General features: G+C 37.8%; 1 protein-coding gene across 1 annotated transcript; it reads right to left on the bottom strand.

Annotated features, from left to right (window-relative positions):
- Nucleotides 1–358: 358 nt before the first annotated feature.
- Nucleotides 359–9,471, bottom strand: TCP11L2 (t-complex 11, testis-specific-like 2). The gene is given in 10 exon segments (XM_010282414.1): nt 359–555; nt 558–599; nt 1,156–1,328; nt 2,067–2,248; nt 3,625–3,809; nt 4,855–4,991; nt 5,891–6,111; nt 6,855–6,975; nt 7,950–8,085; nt 9,336–9,471. Coding segments are annotated over 10 exon segments (1,530 nt in total).
- Nucleotides 9,472–9,923: the final 452 nt, after the last annotated feature.

The following is a 9,923-nucleotide window of genomic DNA, read 5'->3' as shown; positions in this document are numbered from 1 at the left end:
GTCACTTCATAATTGCATTGCTGTATGTAAATATATTTAAGTTGAAAAATAACATTATATTTTAATGGTGGCAAAACAGCAAGTACTTTGCCAGTTCTTTCTCATTGCAAATCATAATAAATGCTTGTCTTGAAAATGAGTCACTGGCTATTACAAGTGACACAATCCATTAAACAAATTTAGTTTATTAAAATACATGTCCGCGAAATTAATTTTTCCAGTGAATTTCAGAAACTATCTGCCTACATTTTACAAGATCTTTCTCATTAATAATCACTGGAGTGGGCTGTTCTTAGTGGGGAAGTCAGATCACTGTCTTGAAAGGTAGAAGAACAAGTACAGAAACGGGTCATATTTTTTAATTGGCAGGTGTTTCTGTTTCTGCTTTCCCCATTAGGGCTTCAGGAAAAAGTAGTTTTCTAAGTATGTTTGCATAGAATGGTCCATACACTTGTTTATTAAAGTTTACAATGCTTGCATACTGAGATCCAACAAACTCCATCTCCGTCTGAATCACAGAAAGGCCTCCTGGCATAGTAGGCATACACTTCTGAATGGAAGAGCAAGCAAGCTTCTCATGAAGAACTGGATTCGTTTGTCTAAAATGGAATATAAAGTATGCTCAGAACAAACGTAAACCCAAGATGAAGCCATACTCGCTTTGTAAGCACCCTGCACATCAGCTCAAAGAATCCAGCAGCTCTTTCCCAAGCCTGTGTTGCAGTGGGAAACAATACTGAAAGCTTCTTAAAGTTGGCTCCTGCAAGGTGGACACAGCATAAACCTGCTGCAACAAGTTACATTACTTAATACAAAGTCAACTCAAAGAAAAAAAAAAAACCCTACGTTTAACCCAGAACTGGCAGAAAGAACACTGAATAGCACTCATTTTTCTAAGTTCTTCTCCAAAATGCTAGCATGTCTAGGCTTGTTTGCACAGACCCTTTTAAAATTATTTCTAGCTGCAGCTAACCATGCTCTGCAGCATACCAATAACACCATCTGTAGACAAACAAAATTTCCTGACTCTTAGTTGACCCAGCATTTTACTGCAGTAAGAAAGTGCTTTTAAAAAATAATTAGATAGCTGATTAAGCTGACGAAGTTTGTATACAGACAGATAACAATAAGAAAATTATGTATTATCTTACTAACCAATCAAAGAACTGATGGGATTATTCTCCTCAACAATATGAGCAATCTGACCAATTAAATTACTCTGCATTTCTTCATTAAGAGTGGGAAGACCTCTTTCAGTTAGAGACCTGTTCACTTCGCTGCAAATCTGGACACCAATAGCATTCAGAGCCTCCTTCAGATCAAAATTTCTGGAAGAAATAGAAAAGCATTAACTTTTGCTGTTTCTGTAGCATAGGTTGTAAGGTGATCTCACTTATGTCCTTTCTCTTTTATTTTCAACCTGCTCTCTGCAATGAGAGAACTTAGAAAAGTTATCTTTTGCTTTTGCGGTTTTATGTACACCTACAGATACAGGACAAATCTCCATGGGGAAGATAAGGACCTAATTGTGATTCAAATAGGAAAAACAGTTTCAAGTGTGCAGCAGTGCCACCAGTTCATTTTGCCCTTATGCTTAGGTGTTTTCCTGGGGCACATGCATGAGAAAAAAGCAGAGGGTAAAACTATTTTATGAGATGCTCTTTCAGATCACATCACGCTTGCTTGTAGTGCAAGTGGCAGTAGAAATAGGCAGCCAAATAGCATAAGCTAGCTACAAGTTTGAAACAACTGGCAAGACAATTTAGTATTACCAGTCTCTCCAGTATTAGGAGCGTATGAATGAACTTTAGTACTAAGTTCCAAATTCTGTAGACTAACATCAAGATTAAGACTTCATTAAAATATAACTTTGAAAACATGTGCTTAACAGTTTACAGTGGACTTTTATTGCAAAGGGAATATAGATACAGATTATTAAATTTTGGTATCTTCCTCTTATTAATAAGCACTGGCTATGACATTTCAATTGTTCCCAAGGGTCTTCAGATCCATCTGGTATTTCCTGTTAAAAAAACATATGAAGAGTGATAAAAACAAGGCCTTACTTCTTGTTCATGCCTTCAAGAAGAGGAACAGAGATCCTTTTCAGTTGTTCAGCAAAGTCAGGCACATCTACAATTGCTGCACCCACCATATTGTTTGTTATGAGACAAACACAAGCTATGATTTTTAATTGATTGAGCTTTTCTCTCAACTCCTGAAGACGAACTTCATCTGTTATTAGAGTCTAGAATTGAAACAATAATACTAGTTTAGGAATACATAGGGAGAGAGGCAGGAAAAAGGACAGATATAGAACGTAGTCATGAAGCATTAATATTTTTAATCACAAATATGCAAAGTCAGAATAGACAGCATCTGAAATAGCCTGAATATGTAGTATTGCACAAAGTGGCATTATGTCTGAGTACCAAAAGTAAGCCTGTGATAGGAAAAAATTAATGCCTTCAATGCAGAGGAAGCCAAGGACAGTGCACGTTATTCCTCATCACTCCTGACAGAAATCTGCAACCAACAGCTCATCCCATGATATGAAATGCTCAGGGGGAGCCAGAGGACATTGTAGTGGTCAAGGTTACAGACAGAATAGTCTTCTGGATTCAGCTGTCCTTTGAAAAATGCCATTATCTGTAACTGATGGACAGTGATAAACAACTGCGCATGACAACCACCAGAGTAGGTTCTGCAAGTGATAATACAACCTGCTACAGGCAAAAACCCAATTGATCATACTAAGAATGTAAGTAATTCCCACAGCAAGATGTAGCTGGAGTGACTTATTTTGGGTTAGAAAACGTTCATCTTCACCAAATCACTCCAATGAGAAGCACAGAGGCATTAACATTCAACTGTTTGGTAGTAGTTTAATAGTATGACAAACTAGATCCACCAGAGGATACCTGTGTGTAGCTCATTCAAAAAACTGTCAGATGGAAGGTATCAATAAGGTCAGTGGATGGAAGGGAAACCACCAGGAGAACTAACAGCATCCCCATGTATTTAGTAAATTCTCTGCCAGGCCACCCTGAGTACAGCTAAGGAGCTCACTGCAGTACTAATTTTAGCCCTGACTGATGGCCAAGTTGGCTTTATAGAAAGTTGCACATGTCAGAAATCATAAGTTGGAGGGAAAAAAAATGAATGCTGATTCTTGAAGCAATAGTGTATATGCACTGAAAAAGCGTGAATATCTACTTTAGAAGGCTTCAAGTTTTTACAGGTTCTGTTCTAAAACAAGAGTGATGCTGCTGTTGGGAAAACAGGATGCTATAGTCAGCTCTCTCAAAGATGCAGAAAGCCAAGTGCTGCCAATACAAGGCCCAGCCTTTGACCATAGCCAAGACTGCTCTTGGGGTGGAGCTGGTGAGCTACAATTGGACAGAGGGAAAACAACCTTTACCTGTTCTTTTCTAGTTGGCGGTTTGCCCATCTCATTTCAGAAACTACACTAGCATATACTCTCCAAATTCCAAATTTACTATTCAGAAGTTTAAGAAATGCAAGAGAATACTTCACCTGTTGTCATCAATAGCAGGACTATTATAATACACCAATGTTTTAATTTAGTTAGGAACCTCAAGATACTGAAACAACACTTCTTACCTCTGGAATTGTTTTGCGATAATCCCATTGTAACAGTTTCAAGTAGCCGTTGTTTAGCACCAGTGTAGGACTAATAATTGGTTTAGAACTGTCAGCACCAGGGGATGATGAAGATTCATCAGCAACAGATGACAATTCATCTTCTATTGATTCCTTTATCCATTCTGTTGTGAGATCCAGGGCACCTAAGCATTGCAAACCAGCAGATTTACTGCACGCTTTCATCAAAATAAGCACTAGCTTGAGGAAGAGTTGTACACGTTAGAACATTGAGCTTCTTAAGTCTAAACAAACATAGTGGACAGTTGAGCCTTCACACACATAAATCCTCTCCCTCACTTTTTTCTATTGATCATCTTTCATTAGTCACCTTAATATTCTAGCTAGCTTGTACAAACCCAACAAACTGTTAGGCTTCAGCCAAGATTTTTGTGTAAAAAAACCAAACCCTGAAAGTCCAAATTCCCAAAGCATTTTCCCTTTTTCAGGGAGGCTGCTTAATAGTTGGGTGGTTGAGGCACAGGACTGGAGAGTAGAGGTGAAGGGAGATAAACTGTACCAATAGCAAATTAAATGCTTTTAAAGAGTTCTTTCACAGGCTGCATATATAAACACTGCAGGTCATATCAGTGGCTTAAGGTTCCCATTTTAGAAGCCCTTGCTCCAGATATTAGTAAGTTTAACTTTTTCTTCTTTGAAAATAAATTTTCCTTAAGACTGTTTAGCCATATTTCATAAAACCTGGAATACTGCATCAAGTTGACTTTGCATCACTTAAGAAGTTTTCCTCAGAGCCTGCCTTTTGTTATTTAAAAAAAAAAATTGATCCTACCCCTTCCAACTTTCAGGCACACTAACTGGTTTTACGTGTTTACTTCCAACTAACAACAGACTTGCTGCGTACGAAAGAGATAAAGTCTCATCTTTCAGCATGTAGGGGCTTCTGCCTCCAGACAGTAAGAGACTTTGTTTTTCACATCCCAAGCAATTCAGAAAATACAAATTTTTCTGAAAGCATCCCAGATTACAGGTAAACATACTTTATAGCACGTTAAGCAATTGCCCAGTGGTAGCTTGCTTGTCAAAGACTTTTTGCAAAATTTGCATATGCAGATCCAGATAGGAAACTGAAATTTTCCTCCAATTAACTGCAATTGATAGATTTTATAGCATGTCTTAAAATAGACCTCTTTAAAGAAAGGCTTAAATTAAATACAGCGGGATACCTACTTGGTGTTTCCTCAAGAATTTCCTGGAATTTTGTTCTTTCGTAGTCCACCAAATTACGCTGAAGGTATGGCCTAAGGTTTTGAATTGTGTAATTAGCCATATCCACTTTCATCAGGTCCAAAACACGGAATATTTGTCTGAAAGGAAGAGTTTAAAATTTGACAATTACAATAGTCTATTGATTTTAACAAGCACGTGAGGTACACCTACGTTAGCACTTTAATTTCAATTCTGAGAGAAGTAAACTCCTTCCCTGATATTTCAGTGTAACAGACAGGTTACCTATCTTCCAGGATACACGAAGGAATACTGTGTATAAGGCTTGGTGTAAGTTACAGAGAACAGGACAAATATATTGCATCACTGAATGCTACAACCCTGTAACAGAAAGGTAAGGGTTTTCATGAGCTGTAACAATTGGTACATTTCAGCCTAAATGAACAGATTTTAACTTTTTAGTCACTCTAATTGTACCAAAAGAAACAATCCTTCTGACCCAGTTGCTTTGGTCCCTGTATATGATCCAAGTTGCACTATGCAGTAGAACAACAACTACCACTTACTCTTAATATTTCAATGGACCTACAGAGCAGTAAACTGGTTTCTGCCCTTTTACGGAAGTGTTTTATTCAAGTTAAAATAATAAGATCTTTACTAAAGAGATTTTAAATCCAAAGTTTGGCCTCCTAGAGGAAGCACACAACAAACAGCTCAACAAGGAACAGTACAAATGTGCTGCTTAAATTTTGTAAGGATGAAGAAGACTGAAAAAGCAGTCTCCAAAACACAGATTATTGCAAGAGTGCTTTTTCTGTTATTCAATGGTTTAGCATTCTGGTCACAGTGCATCACAGCTGCTCCCCCTTTAATGCTTCTATATGAAAGTAAGTTCTCCTAGTTTGAAAACAGGCATTATGTAAATTGACACCATTTAAGATTTCTTTTTAAGACTTTACCCCGCCTCTTCCACTGCCCAGTACTCTTTCAGATAAGAGGGTTTTCATCTTATCTGAAAAAACCCCATCCAAATACCAACCTCAGTAATTCTACGATATTGTCAGTTGCTTTTAACTGTTTTATATCGTTGTCTCTTACTGGAGCACATAATTTTCCCATAGTGTTGATGATATAGTTAGCTAGCCCATGAATATCAACAGCATTATGCTCTGCCTGTTGTCTTATAAGATCCGAATCTAGAACTTCACAAATTTGATTTCGAATCCTGTTTGCTCCAGGAGTCAGGAAGGAAAGAAGAATCTAAAGCAGGGGGTGGGAAAGAAAAAAAAAAAGGAAAAGCTTATCAATAAAAACCAAACCACTTAGGAAACATGCTGAAGTACAATTTTAATATTAATGTCAAGTGTATTTAGCTGACCAGCTATAACAAAACACATCAAGACTGAACATTATCTAAGTTAGCAGAAAAAAAAAGGACTGTTAAAAAGATCACAGTACAGTTCTGCAAAAAAAAAAAAAACACATTCAAAGGCACTAAACAAGAATGTATGTCAAAGGCTCTTTCAAAAACTGGGAGACTGCCCTGTAAAACAAACATTTGCTAACTTAAAATTTTGAAAGACTTCGTATCATGCCAGGATTGAAGTTTTGTATGCTCCCTTTTGCACTGATGATAAACAATAAAGTCTATTTGGGCAGGTACAGTCACATTTATACACCTGTTCATGCCCTAAGCTCACAGTATGTTGCTGGAAAGAGGCTAGTAGAGATGTGAAGCTTTGAGAAGAGAGCTGACTTGCAACTAACCATCACACCATGAAAGCTGAGGGGACATGCCACTGTGCATTTGTGGCCATGTTCATGGATAATATAAATATACTATAAATAGACACCTATTTGCAGTCCTGAATAATCATGGTTTCATCTTACAAGAACTTCGAGGAGTTGGGTTGACTGAGTTAGCAGACCATTCACTGAAGTAAGAGACTCTCAGACCTATGCTGACAAAACAATGCTGGGGCACAGGGGAGGAAGAACATTACCTCCTTAATTTCCTCAAAGAGCTTGATAGCATGTTCATATTCTGGAGGATCTTCATTCAGTTCTGATTCCAAATGATCCCAAAATGCCTTGTGTACAATTTGTTTCACTGTGCCTGCAAAACTGTGGAATAAGTCAATTAGATACAGACTCCCAACTAGCTTTCATCCTTGGTAAATGTGTTTTAGATTAGCCTGATCAATTCTTGGGAAACACACCCCACCTCACCAGCTATCATGCCCTGCAACCGTATCTTTCTTGGACTGCGGATCATCAGCTCCCAAAATGTGGTCTAGACTGATTAGTCCTAACACACCTGTATTTTAAAGTGGTGCTGGCAATTCAGATGTAGTTAAAGAGATACTAGTTTTCCTTTTTCCTTATTGTGTTTGTATTCATTGCCCTAACCTGATATGTTATGTACTAAGCTTTCTCAAAAACTATTCTCTGTCATATAACCAATTATCAGTTAAGGGACTTGTGTAATTAAAAAAAAAAAGGCAGGTTTTTAATTAAGTTTACTCAAAGTAAAGACCAGGGTCATTTTTAAGTTAATATCTGTAAGCAAGAACATTAAGTCTATAAGCAAGAACATTTTAGCTACCTACATTAGGGAAGTTACTTCTCACTTCCTCTGGATCTCCAGGTATTTTTGCACCTCTTCTGGGGCTAGTATTACAGCTATGTTCCTGATGAGCTCTGTCTTCTTATCACTATGGCACCAGTGAGCTACTACATACAACGGCATAGAAGGCCACCATTTCAGCTTTTCCACAGGGCTTGGAACTGCACAGAACAAAGCTATGCTCATCTTCCACGCATCCATATTGCATTAACCTTTTATCTTCTACATGACATTTAAGACAGAGCAATATGCTCCATGACAGTATGTCAACCCAGCTGGACTGCAACATTTGTTCCAAGCAAGACAGCTTTGACAGTGACTTCTGGAGGTGCAGGATTAAAGTCTGTAGCCTTCCAAGATGTTTTGGGTTTGGGTTTTTTTGTTTATTTGTGTTTGTTTTAATTTGTTGCTCCATTCATTCTTCCTTTCTTCCCAACCCCAGTGCCGCTTTTCGCAAAATTCACGCTCTTACCTGTTCTGTGGGAAGTCTTCATGTTTTATGCAAAAATTTGCATTTACAGCAATTTCATGAGCTAGAGTCAAGTCTGTCAAATTTCTTGCAGCTGCCATCAGTTCATCAAATGTAATAACCTTGGGAGGGCTTGCTGCTGGAACACACAAGATCAATTCAAGTCAAACATATATAGTTGATAAGTGCAATTGAAAAAATTAAAACTTAGAAATTTTACTGTTTGCTAATTGGACTCTAGTACTCTAGAAGAAACAACCTAGGATTACCAGGTCTTTGTATCTTCTTAAAACACTAACTCAGGAAACTCCCAGTTTATCAGGGGAGTGTGTGCGGGTAATATCACACAAGCCCCATAACATTTTGAACAACAATTTCTTATTTCTGCATCTTAAAGGAGAAAAGGTATCTTAGTTAAAACAGGATCTTGCATTCCACAGATTTCCTATTGACTATTCTGTAAAATCCACCAGACCAAAAGCATGGGCAATAACAGATACCAAATTCTGAGCACATAATGGCTACATTGTGGTTTTATTGCCTGTAGAGAAGGTTCTGAATTTACTGACTTGAGAACCCCTCACTTATGTTCCACAGCAGACACATCACAAGTTACACTCCCTTTTTACAAAACAGTATTAACAACATAACAGAAATTCTACACTGGAAAGCAAGAGTAAATTCCCAAAGTTTATAAACACCCAAATTCTGTTATTTAATTTAGTATTTGGAATTAAGCCTTTCAAGACTGGTAATAAAGACAGAGCCAGTTGCCAATTGCAGCTCCACTAACAAGCTTGTTTTAATGTAAGACTTCACTTACACTGAAAGGTATGCACGGTCTGAGAATGCTTACAGACACGAACATGAAGCACATCTTAAGGTTTTATTTATCATTACTCAGAATACTTTCCCTGTGCAAATGTGTTTTCTGTTTGATCCTAATATTTATGAAAGAAAAAAATGTGAGTTTGAGATTAATTTCGTGTCACTTCATATAATATTATAAATCTGTAACTTACAGATTTAACTTTTAAGTGTATGGAGCACACAGAAGAAACCCACCCTTTCCACAAAACTGTATCTGGTTGAATGGGAGACTGCTACCAACGTCAAGATTAGCTCACGATTAGCATGTCCATGGTGGCACACTTTTCTTACACTTTCTGAAGTGAAGGGGTGCCCAGGGAGACCTCCAAGGCTACAGCTGCTGCTGGTGTTCCACACACAAAGAGATGCACTGCTTCACAGCAGACAGAAAGCCATGCCTTTCTCTTAATACTCTTAAACAGAGATTCAGAATCCCAGGCTCTACCCATGACAGCAAAGAGAAACAAGGTAAGTTCGCCTTATCTATATACAATGCAGGTAAGGTTGAAATAGGCTTACATGCTGGGGAACTGGGTTTGCTTGAAGAATCGCTGTTAAAGCTCTGTCTTGAATATTCAGAGTCGCTAGAAGAAGCTGTGCTTTCAGAGAGGCGTGAAGAATCTGAATCACTGTTCTGGTCATCATTGAGAGGCATTCTGATTCACTTTAGCTGCTACAGTAAACAAGACCTGGAAAGACAAATAAATTTCCCATAAAACCAGCACTCACTATTTTTTTTTTTGTTTGTTCCTCAAAAGTCAGATACTGATCATTATATTGTGAATAAAGAACATGTAGTTCCCTTTCTTAAAAAGGTGTTACAGAAAGGATCTGGCTTGACATGCAGAATCATACAGTTGTTAACTAACTACACCTGTTCTGCAAGGAAGTTTTGTACCTTCTGCTGTTTCATACCTTAATGGTTATGTTAGAGGCAGTCTCTAAATTGGTTGTATTTAAAAAAATAAAAGACTACCCACAGCAACCCTTGAAGTTACTTGTTAGAATTTTGGAAGCTCTCAACACTCCATAAAGGCATCTCATGATGTTACCATCCCTCACCTGACTTCAACAAGTGATGGTTAGCAGTTCGGTTCCTTCCACAAA

Source organism: Phaethon lepturus, unplaced genomic scaffold, assembly GCF_000687285.1.
Source record: "Phaethon lepturus isolate BGI_N335 unplaced genomic scaffold, ASM68728v1 scaffold18632, whole genome shotgun sequence".
Classification (NCBI taxonomy): Eukaryota; Metazoa; Chordata; class Aves; order Phaethontiformes; family Phaethontidae; genus Phaethon; species Phaethon lepturus.
Note: the sequence above shows the minus strand (reverse complement) of the source record. Positions and strands in the feature narration are given on the sequence as shown.